At 35.9% G+C, this 24,826-nt stretch overlaps 2 protein-coding genes across 2 annotated transcripts in view; one reads left to right on the forward strand and one right to left on the reverse strand.

Moving 5' to 3' along the window:
* The first annotated feature begins 3,827 nt into the window (after window positions 1-3,827).
* LOC121388759 (histone H1-delta-like) lies at window positions 3,828-4,478 on the forward strand. The gene has a single exon (XM_041520255.1). The coding sequence runs from the start codon at window positions 3,828-3,830 to the stop codon at window positions 4,476-4,478; it is 651 nt and encodes a 216-aa protein (XP_041376189.1).
* A 5,382-nt stretch (window positions 4,479-9,860) lies between these two features.
* The window catches only part of LOC121386387 (lysosomal acid glucosylceramidase-like), a 29,309-nt gene continuing 14,343 nt past the window's right edge, over window positions 9,861-24,826 (reverse strand). The window contains 4 exon segments of the mRNA XM_041517269.1: window positions 9,861-11,259; window positions 15,034-15,153; window positions 17,262-17,425; window positions 20,713-20,937. Coding sequence (XP_041373203.1) covers window positions 11,154-11,259; window positions 15,034-15,153; window positions 17,262-17,425; window positions 20,713-20,937 — 615 coding nt within the window. The 3' untranslated portion in view covers window positions 9,861-11,153.

Consider the following 24,826-nt stretch of genomic DNA (forward strand, 5'->3'; position numbering starts at 1 on the left):
GAGACGTTGAAGTCTGATGGAATTATATTATCCTAGCCGATTATCCTAGACAGTTATTTCAATCACACAACAAATAAATGTAACATTCAGCTCCAGATATGATTTTATTAGGACTTTGTCACTGAATAATATGTATTTTGTTGTAATTTGCAATTCTTACACACCCGTTGGTTAAAACATCATTCGTTACTTTTGATAACACATACTTGTTTACACATGTACGTGTGTTAACAATTTCAAGACATACGACTGGCTGCTCCTAGGTGATGACCAGTTCGCCAATGCCATACATCCAATGAAAAAAAGCACGATCGAAATCGATTATACTGTAACGTTACACACTACATGTCTTTTGGTGTCCGGTCTCCTTTAACCTGACACTTATTTGTTTATGACGCATACGCTAGCTACAAGTGCAAAGGCAGTAAATAACTTTTAGTCGAAAAAGATGTTAAAATTTGTTTGAAACCTGGTTTTTGAGGATATTTAAGAACTAGAATAATACATGCGTGTCCATTAGATACCATTTATCTTACAACTCGTCGTTTAAAAAATCCGGAAAAAATTATAGAAACTTAAAGAAAATTCTCTTCTTATCCGTTGCCCCCCCCCCCCCCCCCCCCCCCCCCCCCCGCAACCAAAAACCCTAGATACGGCCCTGAAGGTTAGTATTTTCTGCGTTCAGGCACATGCATGCATTTAGAAAACTAACATTTCCGCGGATGCGTTGTTCAACATTTTCAATTTCTAAAACAACTGAACTATGCACAGTGGACGAACACTGTTTAATATTTTTTTTAAAAGAAACAATCAGTTTGTCCAGCATTCCGGTCCAGTCCGCGTTTTACCAACACCCATCGCTAAAACTTGAGCTATGTTAAAGGGACATTCCTGAGTTTGCTGCATTGTAAAATGTTTCCGACTAAAATAAAATATTTCTACGATTAAACTTACATATTAAATATATTTTCGTGTTTAGAATATTAGTGTCTGTATATTCAATGTGTTTCTGGTCGTCTTAATATTTGTAAGAAGCCCAAACTGGAGTTTGTCTTCAAATAATTTCGTACGTACGACAAAAATGTTTTTTTTAGGAAATAAAATGAAATTTAACCTAATACAAATATTATAACGATCAGAAACACGTTTAATATACAGCCACTAATATTTTATGCAGAAAAATATATTTGATATGTAATTACAATCGTTAAAAAGTCTCTATTAGTCGATAACATCTTAAACATTTGAGCAAACTCAGGAATGTCCCTTTAATACAGATCTTGGCATTACGTTTATACTAGTGAATAGATTGTAAAATATCAATTTTCTAATAAATTGATTCTTAATTAACAGAATTTATACAATTATTTACAATTGTTACGAATGAATTATTTTTTTACTATTCACTACAGTCGAGGCACATAAAATTTAACGTAGCATACCTTTTGCAGATCGAATATATATATATATAATAATTGAAAAACAATTCTTACAATTGGGGGCTTAAAAGTAATAAAAATTAAATAATTTTCCTTGTTGATCTGGCACGCGTGAGGTCTTGTGACACACACCGAAAGTTAATTATCTTCCTCCATTTTAAGTCAATTTCTACGAGTCAAGTGGGCCCGATATCGGTAATTTTAAGGAATAAACTTATAGTCGGTCCAACGGGGAACGCTTTTTTTCATACTTCGAAGTTTCCTACATGTTATTTATTTCTAAGTCGATTTTATTTTGTAAATTAGACACAAAAATAGGCCTAGTATTTATTTTTTATTTCCAAAACACTTTTACTGGTCTTCTTACGTCAAACTAAACTAAAATTATTTTAAAAAAAACACTTTTGTATAAGGACTATAGTAAAATTAATGGTTTTAGGGGTTTGTAAAGTTTTGTATTTAGATATTTACTTGTCTGAACTTTATTGTTAATGGAAATGTTCACTAACTGAAGAAAAACCTCACAAATGAACGACAATCGGACAACAAATCGGATGTTAATTGCGCGAACAAAACATAACACAGATAGGGACGTTGACGACTCTTTACATTCCAACAAAACATTTATTTTACCCAAAGTGCCGTTATGCAGCTATGATGATGTACAAGTCCCTTTAATTTTCAAATAATCTTCAAAAATATGCAAAGCGAGGAAAATGGCATCTTATTAAAACGCATTGTCATTGGTGTTACTAATGGTCATTGGTGTTACTCAGTACCTGGTAACACCAATGGCACGTAACACCAATGACAAATAAGTAAATAATTAATTCGTGCTCTCTAAAGAAATAGTTTAGAAAACTGAAAAAAGTGCATGTTGTAGCAGACATACGATGTCTATAATAACATACAAAAAGTTTCTTAAAATGATTAACCATCACATAAATACGATTGTAACACCAATGTTTGTGAATAAACCTACTTTTATATTTTGACAACACGTTCATGACATTTGACGAAAACTATTCACAAGTGTTCATATGTCTACTGTTTTTGACAAATATGTTTGATGGCCAATATCTACCGGTGGAATCTTTCATCCAGAGAACATTTAGTTTCTTTTGTTTTCTCATAAGTATATATAGTAACACCAATAACATAAAACTCCAGGGACAAGCTTATATTGCCCATCATGTTTTAAATATGTAAAATATTTACAAGATTCCTTTTTTAGCGAGTAAGTCAGCCATCAGTACGTGTTACATTACAGTTATTTAGTGTTATGTCTTCTGTTATATATTTTAATGTATAGTGTTATGCTTGGGACAGGCAACACCAATGCCATTTGCCATTAATCCTGAATACAATCTCTATCAAAGCTGATTACCAGAGAGAAAACAAATGCTATGGCAGGATGATATTATTAATAAGGTATCGTTAAAGACAACACATTTAATTTTCTATATATAAATAAAAAAGAAATTGCGCAAGGACATAAAAGTGATACTTTCTGTAGAATGACCCCAAGCCCGTAGCCAGGATTTTTGAAGGTTTTTTTATTTTTTTTGGTATTAAAAGGGCACTTGCTAGCACATTGTCGGTTTCAGCATGTTTCAGAGGGGCAGGACATGACTCGGGGGGAGGGGGGGGGGGGGGCTCTAGCCTAGTTTGAAAGGGCACTTCAGAAAAAGGGGGTTTCGTTCATTAAGAGAGTAAAACAATTTAAAATACATGGTGTTCAGGCGCGTGTTTGCATGAATTTGTGCAGGGGGTGGGGGTGGGGCGCCTAGTTTGAAAGGGCACTTCAGAAAAAGGGGGGGGTTCGTTCGAATCCTACGAACCCCCCTGGCTACGGGCTTGGACCCAGATATATATTGAATTAGATCATTAAGAGAGTAAAACAATTTAAAATACATGGTGTTCAGGCGCGTGTTTGCATGAATTTGTGCAGGGGGTATGGGGGGGGGGGTCTACACTGTGGTGAGCGAAGGTTATAGGGGGGTTGAGTCATACTTTCTCGGAAAATATATTGTGAAAAAAATAGAGAAAAATGTGCTTAACCTTGGAGGGGTTTCGACCCCCCCCACACACACACACACACACACGCCTGGAGATACCATTAACTTTTAAACAATAACACTTTAAAATATATATTACCCATCATCCTTACTCCAAAAATGCGTTTTAACATGAATTTTGAAGAAAAACAACAACATACTGAATGGTCCCGTGTTAAAACCCTGTCGGCTTTTTTCCCCGCCACCAAGGATGTGACCTTTGACATAAACATAATTTCAGTGACGTCCGCAGCAAAGACATAAAAGCCCGTGCAGACTATCCGCGGGAGTTCTTGTAGTTTGTTCACAGCAGATGTAACAAGTATCTAAGATGGCGACCAAAGATGTGTCGACACGTCCCAAATATCTGGCTATGACTACAGCTGCAATAAACAGTCTTGGGGAGAAAGGCGGTTCGTCCCGACAGGCCATTTTAAGGTATATTTTGGAACATTACGACACCGTTACTAAAAACGAGAAAATTGTGAACAGTCATCTCAAAATGGCGCTTAGGCGAGGAGTGGAAAATGGGGACCTCAAGCAATCGAAGGGTACGGGTGCGTCTGGCTCGTTCAAGATAGGTGAAGTGGCCAAAGCAAGGGAAAAAGCTGAGGCAAAAATAAAAGCTGGGAAAGAAAAGGCTGACGCGAAAGTAAAAGCTGAAAAAGATAAAGTGAAAACCGTGAAAAAGAAGACTGAAAAAAAAGAAAAAGTTACCAAAAAAGTAGACAAAACGGAAGCTAAATCAAAAGGCACAAAAACAGTGGTGAAAAAAGCGACGCCGAAAGCCGCGAAAACCAAAACTGTCGTCGCTACTACCCCAAAGAAAAGTGTCGCAAAAGCTGCTGCATCAAAATCGCTGAAAACCCCCAAAAGAACACCCAGTGCGTCGAGTAAGACGAAAAAGCCGACAGCTGAAAAATCTGCCAAAAAGGTGGCCATCAGAAAGCCAAAAACTCCAAAGAAACCAACAAAAAAGTAAAGACTAACAACAACCTACACCAGCTAACAGAAGAACAGTCGAACTTACTGGAAAAGAATTTAACAATTACATTTTTGATTACTTGATCACACGCAGGACGTGTCCATTCATGATTGGTGAATTTTGAAGTACTTTTCTTTATTCAGTCGGATTTCTGGCGGATTTCACATGGGTTTGTTTATATTGTGTCCACGTCTTATTTCTGGTGCATTTGCTTTATGAAGACTTGTGTATGTTGTATATCCAGTGTGTGGGAGTGTTTCGTGAACTAGAGTGTATATAATGTACATTTAAAAGATGGAATTTGAATGAAACATTGTTTTATGGATTTTGAGTATGAAGGACAAGCAAACTGAACAAATATTTTAAATTTTTTTCTTTGTATGTTTTAAATGTGAATAAATTGATATCTTTTGTAACAATTATAAGATGTTCAACAAATATTTTGTTTTTAATTCAGTGTGCAGAATATGAAAAGCATTATTTTGTTCTAACCATAGGGTCATAGTTAAAGGGACACTCCTGAGTTTGATGCAATTTTTAAGATGTTATCGACTAAAAGACTCTTTAACTATTATAATACATGTAAAATATTTTTCTGCATAAAATATTAGTGGCTGTAAAATTGTTCTAATATTTGTACTACATTAAATTTCATTTTATTTTTTAAAATAAAACTTTTCATACATACTAAATTATTTGAAGATAAAATCCAGTTCGGGCTTCTTACAAATATTAAGATGACCAGAAACACACTGAATATACACACTGATATTCTAAGCAAGAAAATATATTTAATATGTAAGTTTAATCGTAGAAATATTTTATTAGTCCGAAATATCTTGCAATGCAGCAAACTCGGGAATGTCCCTTTTTAAGTAACAGTATGGATTTAAGGTAGGTACAAAGGGGTCTGTGCACCACTCTATTTTCAGTAAATAAATATTACCTTTTTATAAGGGTATCACCACTTTGGAATGTGGTGATACTGTGTCCCATCACATCTTTCATTGGCCAAAGGAATGCCATTAGTGAGCAATTCTAGACTCGCTGTAAAAAAAAAAAAAAAAAAATTGATCATATAGTCTGCCTGGAAAGAACGGGGCACAGCCTAGTGGTAAAGTAATGTTGCACAGTCTGGGATTGATCCATGTTGGTGGACCAGAGAATATATATCAAAGGCTTTGGGATCGTGCATAATAAAGATCCTTTGCTACCAGTATAAAAATGTAGCAGGTTTTCTCTGTCAGAATTAATAAATCAATGTGCTCTAGTGGTGGTGTCTGTGTACCCCTCTATTTTTAGTAAAATATAAATATTTTCTTTGTATAAGACTGTCACTGGTTGGAAGGGTGGGGGGAGGTGGTGGACCATTTAAGCCATCTGGAGTTCGTGTTTACAGAACTTGCTGGTACAAATAAATAAAGAAATCTTTTATTTAATGACTATTTTATTTATGGTTATATGGCATCGGACATGGTTAAGGACCACACAGATATTGAGAGGAAACCCTCTGTCGCCACTTCATGGGCTACTCTAAGATTAGCAGCAAGGAATCTTTTATATGCACCATCCCACAGACAGGGTAGTACATACGATGGCCTTTGATATACCAGTTCTGTTGCACTGGCTGGAACGAGAAATTGCACAATAGGCCCACCGATGGGGATCGATCCCAGACCAGCCGTACATAGAGTGCTTTACCACTGGGCTATGTCCCGCCCCTGTTGCAAAGAATGAGGGAATGATCAATTGCTCCCCTAACTTGGATTGTGGGGCGGCCGGCACCATTTAATATTACCATTAATTTATTGTAGTCTTCGCCAGGAAATGCGAGTGATCACTCTCTCCCCTCCACACTCGCCTGGAGTGTTTTAGGAGAGTAGGGAATTTAAATTTTATTTGAATTTATGCGATTGCTTTCCTAGATCAACTTCAGGAGAGTGATCTTCAGCTTGGCTTTATTTTCCTCATGGTGAATACTGACCATATTGAGCATTGATATTTCATTTCATTTCAACTTATTTTGATGTTTAAATCCAATTAAGGTCAAGCACGCTGTTCTGGGCACACACCTCTGCTATATAGTCCAGGACAGTGGGTTAGTTGTTAGTGGGTTAGTCAGAGAGAAGAGGGTGTAGTAGCCTTACACCTACCCACTGAGCCCTCAAGAACTCAATCTGGGTTGTAGCTGGTATCAGGCTGTGAACCATGTACCTACCAGCCTGTAGTCCGATGGTTTAACAACGACACCACTGAGGCCCGATATTTAATACTTTTTTCTTTTTTTTATCTGCCAAGGGGATCTAAAATCACTCCGGTCTCAAGGGAGGTGCTTGTGTCGCCAGATTGAACCACCTCGGTGGATCGATTCAGCCGATTGGCTTTTCTCGTTCCAACCAGTGCACCACAACTGGACAAACGCTGTGGTATGTGTTTTCCTCTCTGTGGGGAAAATGCATATAAAAAAGATCCCATGCTGCATTAAAAAAAAATATAGCAGGTTTCCTCCAATGACAAGAAGTCAGAATTACCAAATGTTTGACATCCAATATCCAATGATTAATTAATCAATGTTGAACAAAACAAACACTTGTCATCTGTTTTGGGATTAGACTATTTCTAGTTTCTAGGGGCGGGACATAGTCCAGTGGTAAATACCTGATGCGCGGTCTGTCTGAGATGAATACCAGTAGGTGGGCCCATTTCTTGTTACAGCTAGTGCATCACGACTGGTACATCAAAGGCTGTGTCATGTGCCTTCCTGTTTGTAGGATGGTGCATATATAGGGTGTATACTACCAAATCAAATCCCATAGACGATAATAGTAACATATGTGGTTAAAACTCCTATCTGCAACACCACGGATATATAAATACTACCACCCCTCACACTTAAAGTGTATCAGAAAAAATTGGGGGTCAAGCTGCTTGTTTCTGAGATAACGGGTAGCATCTATGACTACCCTAGTTCCGCACAAAATTCAAGTACTTTTTTTTCAGGTACCCCATACATGTTTCAAGCACAAGGCTATGTGACACATTGGTACTAGATGAAATAAAATTGCATATTTTTTTTACCCAGATGAAACTATTATTTTTTACAACCAACACACTCACATTTATCACCAATCACAGGACTTGTGGTGTTAACTTCTATCAAAAGTTGGGTGCACATCGAACTTTGACCCAGCCGGAAGTTATTTGGTTTAGTACTACCTAAAAGATCCCTTGTTACTAATGGAAAACATTTAGCAGGTTTCGTTTCTAAGATTATATGTCAAAATTACCAAATGTTTAACACCCAATAGCCAATGATTAATAAATCAATGTGCTCTAGTGGTGTCGTTAAACAAAAACAAACTTAATGTTCCAGCAGTGCTCCACAACTGGTGTAACAAATGCTGTAGTATATGCGATCCTGTCTGTGGGATTATGTGGGATCAGAAAGCGTTGCCCATTGTGTGGTGGCCGCAGGTTTCCTCTCACTATCTGCGTGGTTTTTAACCATGTCTGACACCATATAACCGAGAGGCGGGATGTAGCCCAGTGGTACAGTGCACGGTCAGTCTGGGATCATCCCCATCGGTGGGCCCATTGGGCTGTTTCTCTTTCCAGCACCACGATTGGTATATCAAAGGCTGTGGTATGTACTACCCTGTCTGTGGGATGGTGCATATAAAAGATCCCTTACTGCTAATCGAAAAGAGTAGCCCATTAAGTGGCAACAGCAGGTTTCCTCTTTCAATATCTGTGTGGTCCTAAACCATATGTCCGACGCCATATAACCGTAAATAAAAAGTGTTGAGTGTCGTCGAATAAAACATTTCTTTCTTTCTTTCCATGTAACCGTAATTAAAGTGTTTAGTTTTGTTAAATAAAACATGCATTCCTTCCTTCTGTTCATGATAAGAAGTCTGTTTTTCAATGCCACAAAACTATATCACAGTAATATTACTGTCTCCCTTTTAAAAAAAAAAAAAAAAATCTTTCATCTCATCAACATAGTAATAGAGGGGGGGGGGGGGGGGGGGGGGGGGGGGAGACGTAGCCCAGTAGTAAAGTGGTTGCTTGATGTTTGGTAGGTTTGGGATCGATCCCTGTCGGTGGGCCCATTGGGCTATTTCTCGCTCCAGCCAGTGCAACACGACTGGTATATCAAAGGCCGCGATATGTGCTATCCTGTCTGTGGGATGGTGCATATAAAAGATCCCTTGCTACTAATTGAAAAATGTAACGGGTTTCTCTTCTAAGACTATATGTCAGAATTATCAAAAGTTTGACATCCAATAGCCAGTGATTAAAAATCAATGTGCTCTAGTGGTGTCGTTAAACAAAAAACCATCAGGAAAGCACATACCACGGCCTTTGTCCAGTTGTGGTGTATTAATTGGAATGAGAGAAAAACCAATCAGCTGAATGGATCCTGCGACGCAAGCACCTCAAGCGAGCACTCTACAAACTGAGCTAAATCTTGCCCCCTTTGTTTCAAAGGCAGGTATATAACTCCAAAATTTTAAACCTTTTCATATTTAAAATCATATTGGTATATTAGTCACCACAAGTTAAGGGCCAGTATAAATTTTATTTTACTTTTTCAAAAATCAAAATCAGGGGCAGTGATAGGCAATGAAAAGTAGGTTACAGACCTGAATAAAACATTTCAGATTGCAAGTACATCAGCCTTTTACTTACAGCTTGTTTGGTTACTGGTAGAAAGCGTATGGCAACTGTATTAATAAAAAATCCAAGATTGTCCGATGTTTTAAAACTCTTTTTTTTTTTATGACTAAGCAGGGTACCTGCCTGCAAACTGCATGGTGCATGTGAAACTCCTTTTTTTTATATTAACAGTTTTCATGTTTGATTATCATTGGGAGGGTATACATTTCTTTGCAATCTGGCTTCAAATAACCATACCACCAAAATGTAAACTGAGCATTCTGGACTGGTCGAGCCCTGTCATGTCTGAATGACAGCATATCCATGAGACAAGTAGTGAGTTGTCTGCAAGTGAGCCATTCCGTCATCCATTAACTGCAAGAGTTTTTCCATACCACTGGCACAGCGAATGGGCTACCAATCTCAGATGCAGTGTCCACATTGCCCGTAACTTCTTGTAACTAGTATATTATTCCACGTTGCCCGTAACGTTTTGTAACTAGTATATTATGACTTATGCTTGGTATTTTGTCAAAACATATTATCTATGTGTGTGAAATATTATGCTATATTTTCAACATAAATATGATTTTAAAACTTACAAATGTAAGTGCAATCTGGTAAAATGTACCTCGCATAATAAAATATTTTAAATTTTTTAAACAGTATTCTTTAGAATGAGAGTACTGCTAATAAGACAAATAATAAATAATACAGTTGTAAAATTGTAAAAAAATATTTATTTTTGTAACATAATATATAAAACACTGTATTAAAATAATGTATTATAGATAAAATCATACAACTGAATACAATCACCTCGCATACATTAGTACATGCAAATACAATGCATCCTCCTACAACAAAACAATATGAAATGTACTTCCAGGCAAAAATTAGGGCGCTGTTGTTCAAAGCATAGTTAAATTAATCCTGAGTTTGTCTAATATTTTTCTTTTTATTATTTTTACATAAATATAAAATAAACTTTAGATCTGAATATATATGGATAGTTTTTCGAAATCAAGTTTTAACATTATCTTTTCAATTATTATTTGTACCGATTCTGATTAGTCATTGGTTTTGAAAATTTCTATTAACTATTGGTTAAGAGGTGTTCTCATTATGTAATTAATAGCACCGACTTGTTGCATGGGATCAAATTGTACTACATACACCTAAATCATGATGACTTTTAGTCTTATATGTTCTGATTTTGGTAGGACCGATAAGTTGGTGCAGCTAATCTCATAACGAGAACACAGCTTTAAAGCTAACTAATGCTCGGAACACACCAGCTGACAAATCCCACTGATCATATGTTGTCAGTTTCTCTCATGGACCTGTCAGGTGTAAATCGTGATAGGAGCATTAAACATTCAGGGGTGGGAATTGGCGAGCTGTAAAAAAAAAAGGGGGAAATCTAGTGGGGACCGGGGTGGTGAACTGTAAAAAAGAGGAAATCTAGAGGGGTCCGGGGGCAAGGATGATTAAAATGCGAGAAAACACAATGTTCCATGAGAGGAAAATTCCCACCATGATCATTGTTTGGATGGTGTCTACGCAGTCGTACAACAAAAAGCCATCCTGATCAACAATGTATTACCAATTAAAAACATGACTTGTCAGTGACACTCATCGGCTGGTGTTTGTACACAGGAACTGCCAACCACCGATCTGCAAGACAGTGAATAGGGTACGTAATGTTTGAATAACTGGACCAATAGTTTTTAAAGTATATTCTGTTATCTTCATAAACAGACATATTGGTACTGTAGTGTGAGAAGATTTATGCATCACAGTGGTGGATCTAAATGTTGCGACAGTTGTATTTTTATTTTAATTTTTACGTTGTAGAATCCGAAAAATTCCTTCGGGAACGTTTGTAGCCTTTGGCCACATTTCATTGGAACCCACCCCCCCCAAATAGATTTTCTGGATCCACAACTGCATCACAAAACATATCTCATTTACTTGAAATGTATTTTGTTTTAATAAATGACAGAACTGGTTTTATTTAAACCACCAAATCCATGTAGTTATCGAGCGACCGTCCAAAACTGTTGTGAATGAGCCGAGGTTCTTGTCCTCCACCGTTACAGGAATTGACCCTGGATCCCTGAAACAAAAAAAATGTCAAAATTAAACTTTCTTCTGAAGTTGCAAACCCAATAATTTTTTGTCTTCTAACGGTCCAACAGGGGGGTTTACTATGGGTTTTGTCTTCTAACGGTCCAACAGGGGGGTTTACTATGGGTTTTGTCTTCTAACGGTCCAACAGGGGGGTTTACTATGGGTTTTGTCTTCTAACGGTCCAACAGGGGGGTTTACTATGGGTTTTGTCTTCTAACGGTCCAAAGGGGGGTTTACTATGGGTTTTGTCTTCTAACGGTCCAACAGGGGGTTTACTATGGGTTTTGTCTTCTAACGGTCCAACAGGGGGGTTTACTATGGGTTTTGTCTTCTAACGGTCCAACAGGGGGGTTTACTATGGGTTTTGTCTTCTAACGGTCCAACAGGGGGGTTTACTATGGGTTTTGTCTTCTAACGGTCCAACAGGGGGGTTTACTATGGGTTTTGTCTTCTAACGGTCCAACAGGGGGGTTTACTATGGGTTTTGTCTTCTAACGGTCCAACAGGGGGGTTTACTATAGGTTTTGTCTTCTAACGGTCCAACAGGGGGGTTTACTATAGGTTTTGTCTTTGTCTTTCCATCTGTCCCACATTTGGCAATGCCTCAAGCTATTGAGCTAAACTTTTGTGTACATAGCTCTATCATAATACTGAGATACAGACCAAGTTTGACTTTTGTGTGGATTTCATGCCCATTTTTGACAGTTATGGCCCTTGAATTCTTACTTATATGTCTATAGGTGTATTCAGTGAGACAAACGTATATCACCAATGGTTGTACCCTCCATGTCAAACATCAGTTCTTTGCTAGACATTGCAGATTCAGGGGGGACTTTCATGGGGACTTTATTCCCATTTTTACCAGAGTTATGGCACTTGAACTCATGAATTCTGGCTTAAATGTCTACACATGTATTCAGTTACACGAACACATATTACCATTGGTAGGTCCCACCATGTCAAACATCAGTGGTTTACTGGACATTGCAGATTCAGGGGGATGTGCATCCCCATTATTTCAAGGTCCCATGGTTTTAACAAATACTGCGATACACCCAAAAACTATTTGCTGTTGCATTAATCTGGGGTGGGATTTAGCTCAGTTGGTTGGGTGCTTGCTTGAGGTGCTTGCGTCACAGGATCGAACCATCTCAGTGGATCCATTCAGCTGATTGGATTTTTTCTCATTCCAACCAGTGCACCACAACTGGACAAAGGCCATGTTATGTGCTTTTTTGTCTGTGGGAAAGTGCATATACATCTGTCACAGATGAGGAGACAAGGACTTGGGATATGAAGGTGGACAGCAAAAGTAGGTGTGTGGTACTAATGGTTAAAGTTTGTTTTGTTTAACAACACCACTAGAGCACACTGACTACTGGATGTCAAAACAGTATCAAGAAATAGCTCAATAGACCCATAGATGGGTTTAGAGGTTTTTGTCACTGGCAGGCTGGATAAAAAAATTATTTCCATTGGTGGAGCATCTAATTTTGGCTTTTGTAACTTAAATACAGTGAAACCTGTCTACACCGGACATTGAAAATACCAATATCCTGTCAAAACAGGCCAAATTTCATGGTCCAGAATTTTCTTACTTAAACCATGTATTAAAAAACCCTGATAAAACCGAGACCTGTCTATTTCAAAAACTAGACTGATTTTTTTTTTAGAAATAAAAAAATCCTCAATGAATTAACCTGAACAAACCGGCATAGTATAAATGAATGAAGAGTCAACTTAACAGGGAAAAAAACGACTTTCAGAAAACAAAGCAGACTGGAATTTCTGCTGTCCAGCATCCAGTGTTATATCATGGGTCACAGAGTTCTATGGTCTCAGCCCTCTAAACACCACATCCTGTTTAAACCGGATATATCTTAGGTCTCCAGCATGATCCGGTTTAGACAGGTTTCACTGTATATGTTTATTTGTTTCAAAAGTTGTTTAAAATTGCTGTGAGCATTTTGCCTACAGCAGAAACATTTTTAAATTGCTGTACATTGTAGTTAACAAATTCTAAAGTTCGAGGGGCGCGAGATTTAGCCCAATGGTAAAGCACTCGCTTGATGCGAGGTCGGTTTGGGATCGATCTCAGTCAGTGGGTCCATATTTCTCGCTCCAGCCAGCGCACCACGACTGGTAAACCAAAGGTCGTGATAGGTGCTATCCTGTCTATGGGATGGTGCATATAAAAGATCCCTTGCTGCTAATAAAAAAGAGTAGCCTATGAAGTGGCGACAGCAGGTTTCCTCTCTCAGTATCTGTGTGGTTCTTAACCATACGTCCGACACCATATAACCGTAAATAAAAAGTGTTGAGTGTGTCATTAAATAAACCATTTCCTTCTTCCTTCCTTCTATCTTAAGTTCGAGCCCTGTGCATTCAACTAACACTGTCACTCCATGACATTATGAAATGCTATCCAAGGCAATCACCTATTTACTTTATTAGTCTCATACCTGAGGGGACTATAGGTTTCATCTCCATCCATCTGTCTGTCTATCTGTCAATCCGTCTGTCCCATATATAGTTTTCTGAATATGTTTTTTAGAATGCCTTGAGATATTGAGCTGAAATTTTGTGTATAGCTTTATCATGTACTGTTACGGATCAAGTATGACTTTCATAGTAATTTACCCGTTTTTGATGGAGTTATGGCCCTTGAGCTTAGGAGATATGAATATGTGTTTTCTGAACTTTTGGTTTAGAAGGCCTTGAGATATTCACCTGAAATTTTGTGTATAGCTTTATCATGTACTGTTACAGATCAAGTTTGACTTTCATGGTAATTTACCTTTTTTTGACGGAGTTATAGCCCTTCAACTTAGGAGATACAAAAATTTGTTTTCAGGACTTTTCTTTAGAAGGCTTTGAGATAGTGAGCTGAAATTTTGTGTATAGCTTTATCATGTAAAGATATGTTTGACTTTAATGGCAATTTACCCATCTTTGATGGAGTTATGGCCCTTGAACTTGAAATTATTTTTTGGACTTTTGTTTTGCAATGCCTGAAGATAACCGAGATGAAATTTTGTACATATATAGCTTTATCACGTACTGTTACAGATCAAGTTTAACTTTCATGGTGATTTTACCCACTTATCATAGAGGTATGGCCCTTGAATTTTGAAGATACAATAAATTATTGGACCAGGTAGGGCACATGCATTGCTTTAAAGTACTCTCAAAATCAATCTAATTAAAATTAGCTCCACTATTACATGTGGATCTAACAGCAGCCCGTTGGAGCTCATGTCCAGTTGACCTTTCATTCGTCCAATCAAAACCTTACTTGCAAAATCATGCCAGTGATTTGAAAAGAATTTGAAAACATTCGGGATTATGTCGGAAACTAATTGCAATATAACATTTTATATAAAATTCGTTCCAAGATGAAAAAATAAACCGTGATGATATAGCCATAAAATCTGTTTATACTAGTATACAATCCAGAGTTTATTACTGCACTTTTCCCCCTGTTTTTTCAATGTTGAAATAGACCAACAAGTTCGCCTATTACATAAATAGCTCGCCCGGTATTTTTAGAATTTGTATGCTCCCGAATAACACTATAAAAGGTGAAGTGCAATTGGTTGATATTTAAACTGTTATTTATAGATGAAATGTCACCTGGACATGGGAGTCCACGCAATGCTGTTAGATCTACTGGCTAGACCCAGTAGAGCTAATTTTAATCAGATTGTCTCAAAATGCTTGTTTATTATGACATAATACATGTATAGCATAAAATACTCACTTATTTAAAACGGTTACTACAATGGAGTCATCTGGCAACAGAAAAGCGACAGAATGAAGGTTTTTGTTGTCACCTGTTAGTTTCAGTTCAATTCTCTTTGAACCAGGCACAACATATTTACTGGGGGAAAAAAGAAAAAAAAGAAGAAAAAAAAGAGATACACATTAATTAAAGACACAGTAACACAGATTATATGACTTGATATATACATTGTGCATACTTTTTTCTTCAACTACAGTTTGCAACTAAAAGCCGTTTTGCAAAATTTAAAAGTCAATATTATCTAAAATGAACAAAGTTGTATCTTCTGATTTATAGCTAGCTAGACGTAATTAAATTAGGCCTACATACAGTGAAAGCCCTAAAATCCTTTATAAACCAGAAGTTTCTAAAAACTGAATGTTTTTCATGATCCCTTTTAGGATATCAGTAGAGAAAATAACCTCTCTAAACTGGATACCCAGTGGGTGTCCCATTTTGAGGGGTTTCACTGTATGAAAATATTGATATCAAGTGAGATATGACTTTTTATCTGGTGAACATTTGGGTGTATTGTATATATCTCGTATGAAGTGTGTATGGGTTACTAAATGACATCATTTCAGTAACGGGCGAGACATAGCCCAGTGGTAAAGCGTGATGCGCAGTCGGTTTGGGATCGATCCCTGTCAGTGGGCCCACTGGGCTATTTCTCGCTCCAGCCAGTGCACCACGACTGGTATATTAAAGGCCATGGTATGTGCTATCCTGTCTATGGGATGGTGCATATAAAAGATCCCTTGCTGCTAATTGAAAAGAGTAGTTCATGAAGTGGCGACAGCGGGTTTACTTCTCAATATCTGTGTGGTCCTTAACCATATGTCTGACACCATATAACCGTAAATAAAATGTGTTGAGTGCGGCGTTAAATAAAACATTTATTTTTTTCATTTCATTACCGTATTTGACCGGAAATTAGCCCATGTCTTTGAATAAGCCCCTCTCCATTTTGATAGCATTTAGGAAATTAGGCCCTCGTTTGTAAATAAGCCCACCCCCAACTTCGTCACCTTATAAATAACACAAAACTGCAAGTTTGCTCAAAGTTCATTGTAACACAATCCACCAGTGAGATTTAGTAGTCTAACAGTAACAGTGTGTAACATTGTTTTCAATTTCATGCCTGCAGTATTTCTTTGAAGTACCCAAACCCAAGTCTGAACTAAACCAATGTCTATTTTTACCACCACACTGTGTCCGCAGTTAATGCTAATTAGGCAAATACCTTATTCTGATTGGCTAAGAACAATGGCCTAGATTGACAATTCTTTGTAGTGTAAGCTGGCTGCCTGTCAAAACGTAATACACTATTGATTTGTTGTTTTAAGTCTTCTCAGCATTAAATTTTGAATGTAAATAAACAACACTGGTAAGTAATTGTAACATAGAAGGTGCGTTTCTGATAATTAGATACTAGTAAAAAACAAATTGTAATTAATAAACTATTATTTATTAATAACAAATGGAACACTAATTAATAGATGTGCTACTGGACGTTTTTCATTTTCTTCCTAGTTCATTTAATTATTATTTATTTTAATTATTAGTTTTTTTTAGTTTTTTTCAACAAAACTGGCCCCTTGTCTGGGAATAAGCCCACCCCATGCTAAGCTTACAATGAGTTGTCTTGGCCCCCTGGGCTAATTTCCGGTCAAATACGGTAAGTGACGTCATCTTTCTTTATCTGACCTATATGCATGTTGAAAGTAATTATCAGATTTTACATTATTTGAAGGTGGGTAATAAATAAAATATGACACTCGTATTGCTCCATATCATGTTTATGAAACTTGTGATCTTCCCATGGTATCTGACCTGACTCTAATATGGGAAGTTCAGTCATTTAGAAAAATTTTATCAAGCACAAATGAGAGTTGTATTCTACATGTATATTATGTATTTGATGGAATAAAACAAACAAATATGTTTACATTGTATTGAGACTGCAGAGAGGATTGAGCATTTTTAAGACAAAAACTTAAGTTTATACTTGATCCTTCCACTACACCATATTTTTTTATGTAAAGATTTTTTTTTGAGATGAGAGTTAAGTAAGTACACATTGAAATATATCAAAGCAATATTTGATACACTCCCTCCCATACAATCTCACACACAGAATTGATTTTTATAACAAGTTCATCATTTGTGGAATAAATCTATAAGTATAAATAAAAATTATAACATACCTAAAATGGCCCATGGCATAAAACATTGGTTGCTTATAGAACTCCCCAGCTTTAGCATTTACTATCACAGGACTGTCGACAAAATTGTTCACCCAATTAGGGCCTCCTCGCATATCCAAGGCAATGTTCCAGTCAGTCCAACCAGTAACCCAGTGGTTTATATCCTACATGCAGGTATAAAATAAAATATGTGTCGTAAAAAGAGTAGCCTATGTGGCGACAGCAGGTTTCCTCTAAAAAAAATCTGTGTGGTCCTTAACCATATGTCTGACGCCATATAACCGTAAATAAAATGTGTTGAGTGCGTCGTTAAATAAAACACTTCTTTCTTTCTTTTTTTGTATAAAATATTTAAATTATTAGTCAAGGACAAAATTAACATAAACCCAGTGGTTTACATCCTGTATATAAAATATTTAAATTATCAGTTTACATAGACCTTAAAATAAACATGAACTAATTTTACACAGCATTTTACAATGATATTTAAAAATTAATAAACATAAACTCAAAATCATAACAAAGTTAACTGCAATCATAAAGTAGGGTAACAGTCTGTTAAATTGAAAATTATGCATTAATTATCATAGAAACATGTTAATAAATATAATGTAAATCTTAACAACGTTCACTTTAATACAATAATAAATGTAACTTGCTAGTCTGTTGAATATGAAGAAATTTTTACAAACAATAAATACAAAATTAATAATTAACATAATACAAATTTTATAACACCAAACATTTTTCTAAATAATAAAACAAGCATAACCAGGGTTAACATAGGTGTAAAGGAAATGCTTTCCAGGAATTATAAAGCACTCTTGAAGCTCATTTCGCAATTGCAGGTGTTCATAAAAATTGATACACAACAGAATCTGTTAGGTCAAGTTCAAATTTACAAAAGAATTTACAAATTCTGTTTTATCAGAAATATGCTTCAATTTATTCTACTTCATCTTAAGTTCTAAACTAAAAAGATTTCTGTAAAACACTTGAACATAATTCAAGCACTTTTTAAACACCATCATCAACTCAAAGGACTTTGCAAACACGTGTAATTCATATTTTTTTAGAAACCAGAACAGAAATATAAAACCACTGCACCTACATGTATGTTTGAACCTTAAATGGATATAAGCATGAAAATTATTATTATTTTTTTTTTTAATGACACAAGAGATACCTTGGTAATAGAATAAGCGTAAATGTCTGCTCTGTCCAAATGTGGACCTTACATGGATATAAACATGAATATGAGTTTTAAAAAACCCAAATTATTGTAAAATGAAAGATATGTCAATAATAAAATAAGCATAACTTTCTGCTTGGTCTCAACTTGAACCTTAAAGGAAAGGACAATTAAGGCATTTGGCCTGATCAGAGTTGTTTGATTTAAATCATTTGATTTAAATCACTGCAAAAAAATCATGCATTTCGATTTTTTTGATTTTTATTATGTTTCATTTGATTTTTATGATCATTGCATTTATTTTTATTCATTATTTTGTAAACATGTGATTTATCAATTAACTTGCAGTACAAAAAATGAAGTGTTATTTAAAATCAATTGTTACTTACGCTAGATAATTATTTTTACATATATTTATAATTGAATTGCAATTAGATTTCAACACCATGTAGTCTAACAAGTCATACTGATCAGTGACAATTCCCCCAAATCTATGGTTGGGATGATCCTGGGAGATCAACACAATAGAAGGTGTCAAGTGAAGCCACTCTGCTTCAATGTGGTAAATTGGATGAATTTGGGGATGCTCTAGAGTCAGATCTAACAGATGTGACTTGAAGTCACTGACTTCACGTGTCAAATCACCTTATATAGCCATCCTGGCTAAACACCAAGTACTTAAACATTAATTCAATAATCCCCAAAATGCATTTTGTTGCCTCATTTCTAGATGTTCGAGGTATTTTCTTTCAGAATGCAGTGAAGCTTCCAAATCGTGTATTTAATAGGGAGCAAATATTCAATTCAGAAGCTCCAAATTAAAGTAAAAATTTTAAAAATCAAATAAATCTGATTTAAATCCAAAAAATCCAATTTAAATTTAAAAAATCCAATTTTTTTTATTTAAAAAAAAAATCATGATTCTTTTCAACCCTGGGCTTGGTATGCATATTCAACGATATATAATGCACATTATTGCTTAATATCAACAAGTATAATCATATAGTTAATTAATAAAATGGTTAAATGTGAAGGCTATTATATATAACGGGCGCAGCCATTTTGTACAATCCCAGTGAATACGCCCTCTGGTGAGCTGATGGTTACGTAATATCTAACGTGTCACATCAGGAATTAGTCTTCGAACTGAAGAAACAAAACATACCTGATTTTTGCGGATGCATCACAATGTTCTGTAATAATATCCATCCCACTAAGCCGGCAACAAGTAATATTATTCATTGTCAAAGTGTTGAAATAACTGTATTATGGTTTGTACATAAATTAACCCACGTACTGAAATAATAATCGGAGTGTGTTCTTGGCTAATTGGTCTTTCCTTTCCATGGCCTGTACCTGTGGTTGCTGATTGGCAAGTGTATATTTAGACGGTCCCCAGACACTGTGTCTAGACACACTAAAAAGACGTGCCTCTTTTATTAAGATCACAAGGTATTGTCTAACAGCCGCGTGGACGCCCCTCAAATCGTAATGGACATTATCACTTTAGTACTGTAAGTAATTCTGTAAAACCCTTGATTAAGTAGACTTTCCCATCTAAAATCACAAAACTGACCAATTACGTTGTCCCAAAGAAAAAAAAATTATCACTTGGGTATCGTGAGTGGTTGTTTTTGCTCGAACGTACCATACCAATAGGCCTAATAATAAGCATTTTTTTCTTTGGATTTTTTTAAAGAGAAAAATACTATAACTCCATTTTGTTCTATTGATGCAAATTGAAATATATTTAGTTAAATAGTTTATTATACTATCAAGTCATTTATATTGTTTTACAAGTCAGGTTGACGAAAGCGAAGCACCTTGTCGTAAATTAGAGCATTTGTTTACACTGTGCTTAAGAGGAGTTCGACGGAGCCGACGTCACTTCACCCCAAGCTATACCACCGGACGTCAAAAAAACAAAACAAAATGGCTGCCCCCAGTTACCAGGAATAATCATGGTTTTTTATTAACTCTAAAATTACGTGTTTTTCATTTGTTAAAGTGTCAGTATGTGTTGGTGGTCCAGGTATGCATCTTTCCAACACACAAGGCTCTTATTTGAGTTTACCCTCCCTTTAAATGAATATAAGCATGCATATGATTTTTTTTTTTTTTTTTTTTAATTATGAAACAAAAGATACGCAATAACAGAATAAGCATAACACTCTGCTCTGTCCCAACTTGATCCGTAAACGGATATAAGCATGCATATGATTTTATTTTTTTTAAATTCAATTATGAAACAAAAGATACCTCGATAATAGAATGAGCATAACTCTCTGCTCTGTCCCAACTTCCAAGAATAACCTTCTTCAGCTGCCAGGGTTGTGAGCCTTGGCAGGCTTCAGTTGCGAGGATAAACTTGGATGGAAATGCAGCGTGAGTTTTGTCTAGGATAACAGCAGGGGTGAGGAAATCCCAGTACCAGTGTACTCCGATACCTGACACGTATTTCTGGTTGTCCGGGTTCGAAAACACCTGGTACAGGTAACACAAGAGTTTGTGAGTGCATAATACAGGTATAAAAAAAAAATGTAGCAGCAAAACTGTGGTTGAGGTTTTCAGGACTTGCTTTTCAAGGTTTTGTCTTTTTAATTTTTTTATTGGTATTACTATGACAGTGTCACTTTGTGGTTGTCCAACAATTATACAATTATAATTACAAACTTTCCACTGTTATACAATTTACTCTATTCTGATTGGAGGAAGTCACTAAAAAACTGAATGTTATCCTGCGATAAACCTCAGAAAATGAAAAGAAAGAAAGAAGTGTTTTATTTAACGACGCACTCAACACATTTTATTTACGGTTATATGGCGTCAGACATGGTTAAGGACCACACAGATTTGTTTAGAGGAAACCCGCTGTCGCCACATAGGCTACTCTTTTTACGACAGGCAGCAAGGGATCTTTTATTTGCGCATCCCACAGGCAGGATAGCACAAACCATGGCCTTTGTTGAACCAGTTATGGATCACTGGTCGGTGCAAGTGGTTTACACCTACCCATTGAGCCTTGCAGAGCACTCACTCAGGGTTTGGAGTCGGTATCTGGATTAAAAATCCCATGCCTCAACTGGGATCCGAACCCAGTACCTACCAGCCTGTAGACCGATGGCCTAACCACGACGCCACCGAGGCCGGTCTCAGAAAATGATGTCATTACATTAAATGGGATGTCATTATGTAAAACAGGTCATAAAAAAGACATTCAAAGCTGATTTATGTATATTATAACTAAATAAGTTGTGTTTGTAATTATAAATTTAAAATTGTTAGAAATTGTTTGTGAATTTAACAATGTATAATAGTCACAAATTTAGTATAAAATAATTTTGCTACACTACTGGATTTTATACAATTTGTGACTGTTATACATCAATAAATTCACCAAAAACTAAGAAACAATTCTTATATAAATTAAGTAAATTTTTACTGACATTCCCCACCCCCATTTAACATGTATTTTGAAATAATACATTCTATAAACCCCTACTCTTTTGAGTATTACAGTACATAATTGCTTTTATTACCCATATGGTTACAAATATCTTGACACATATCAAAGTGTTATGTCCCACTTGGTGTTACGCCAAGTGGGACATAACACTTTAACGTCATCAATTGGCACACTACAACCTCACAGGAATGTCAAACAAACAAGTTGAGTGATATAAATTAAGATAAATTATGGGTAATAAATAGGATATTGAACTTGCTGCCATTTTTGTATCATATTTATGTCCCTCGTGAAATAATTTTCATTTAACTTGCTAAAGCTCGTAACAACTGAACATTATTTCACTCAGAACATAAATATGATACAAAATGGAAGCTCATTTAATATCCTCTAAAACTGTGTCTTTTGAAAACACTCACACTATAGGTGAAAAACTTATCAAGTGGAGAGAGACTACGTCAAAGGCCCCACTATTTTCAACTTTAGATTTATTTATTTTATTTATTTATGAGAACAGAACTGAGAGAAATAATCGACCAGCAGGTATAATACCAAAAGAGTGATGCTACAGAATAGATCAAAAACAACTTTTTAAAAGGATGTCAACTTGCCGAGAAGAAGAAAAGCAAGTCCTGGTTTTAAACTAATCCACAGATGGAAATGGCAATTTTGGAAAAAAATAGCTTTCAATCTGTGCATATTGTCATCAGTAATATGGGACAAAACATCTAAACCATGAAATGCAAAGAAGTCTCAACTTGTGTTTATGCAACTAGTAAATCCAAAATGGCACAGTGATTAAGCTATAAACTCTTAAGACTTAGAAGGTATTGGGTTCGAATCTGCTTCCATCCACAGTGAGTTTGAACAGCTCAGTGGGGAGATGTAATACATATTGAGGGGAGTGATTAATTGCTCCCTGAACTTACATTATGGGGAGCCAATTTAGATATTACCATATTGAGCATTGATATTTAATCCTTTTAATTTACATTCTAAAGGGGAGCTAAAAATTACTGTCCTTGAACTAGATTCAGGGGAATGATTCGGAAGCTATAGAGTGATAGCTCCCCTTAAATGTCAAAGTCTGTACACTAATTTCTCTCTCACTAACAAAGTAGAGTTCCACCATTAACCCATACTGGATAGACAGCCAACATATGTCCAAGATTCTTAAAAAAACCCACTAGTTGCATCAAACATCGGCTGTAACATCTTCAATTTAAGCTTTCACACAAGGTTCAAAAAATAATATCCTGCAAAAGCGGTTATGAAAAAAGAAAAAAACACTCCGAAAAAAACCTGGATTATGTCATAACAATACGACAGGCCACGGTCCAAGCTGCCCAAGAGAACCTTCCTCTCCCAAGGCAGTTCGCCGGTGCATGCCTCGGAACCAAACAGAGAATGGTTTGGAAATTTGTTGTGGACAAAGTCCAAGGCATTTGGTGGTACAACAGCATCAGTATACCAATGGATGGCCACTCCAGATACATACTTAGCACCAACCTGGTCTGACAGCACCTTTGAGACACACAGTACTAACTACATACATGCTTATAAAACAATTTAGGGTCACATTTACAGTTATTTTTGTCTTACACAGACCCTAGTTTTTAAAACACTAAGGCATATTTTTCATTATCACAACCATTTTTGGTAACCAAAATCATACTTTGCTTAGATTTTATTGTTTAGATTATTAATTTCCATACATCCAAAGTGTTTCTGGTCATCCTGATGTTTTTAACTTAATATCACAAAATATATTCTTTTAATATTTTTAAAAATGCACATGCATCTATTTTAAGGATATTTCACAGTTTCAAGAAAAACAGGCTTTGTAAATTGGCCCTTAAAGTCTTTAATAATGTCTTAAGGCTTTAAGTTCATAGCAATGCCATAAAAATTGCATGAGCGTGACATAATTAAAGATTTGAGTCTAAAGTTTTTTAAGCACGAACAATGGAGATCATTTCTTAACCCTTATCCTGCCGCATTCTTTTTGCTAAATTTAAAGAATTTTCACCTGTTCTACATTTCTAGTAATTTTATTAAAATCCATGGGCATTTTAACATGAAATTACACCCATATATACCATAATGATCCACCTACGTAATGATAGCATTTTGTAGATGGTTATTTTATTTATGTTACCATGGCAACAGCTGCACATTTCAATATACAATTTTTTCATTAATAATTAAGAAAACATGAATAAAACACTACTATTTTTCTTTTAATTTAAGTGTATGCTGTGATTTATTAAGCATAGTGATTGATTTAAAGAAAAAATTAAGCAGACTGCCATTTTTTTCAGAATATTAGGGTGCAATGCACATACTGTCATCAACACTTTTTTGTAAATTATGAAGATAATGTCCAACATTAACTATTATACATTTTTAGTAATATTATTAAAATCAGTTGACACACAGTCACTGCTTCACACAGTCACAATTGTAAAAAAAAAAAAAAATGTCCATTCATCTAAAAAATGTTTTAAACCCAAAGAAACAATCATCAACATGTGAGCCCTAATTAAAATTCAATATGTACCGTATACATAATGTGTATCCAGTGTTGAACACTTATGCATGATACAAAATAGATCTAAACGGTCACCTGAGTAAATTGCTGACCACAACTACCAAACACATGGAGTGCGGAGCACCCATTTTCCTAGGGTGATTAAAATGACCAAATTCATGGTTTTGGGTTTTCCATGGGTGAGAGCAACTACCAAATAAATTTGGTTGGAAATGGTCTAGTATTTCTGAAAACATAATAGTTTAAATGCATTTGTCTATATGATAGATGGTTTAATGAATTTGTCTCCTACCTGAGGGGGGGGGGGGGGGGGGGGGGGGGGGGGACACAACATTAACGAAATTCGCAAAATTGAT

This window comes from Gigantopelta aegis, chromosome 2, assembly GCF_016097555.1.
Source record: "Gigantopelta aegis isolate Gae_Host chromosome 2, Gae_host_genome, whole genome shotgun sequence".
In the NCBI taxonomy this organism is placed as follows: Eukaryota; Metazoa; Mollusca; class Gastropoda; order Neomphalida; family Peltospiridae; genus Gigantopelta; species Gigantopelta aegis.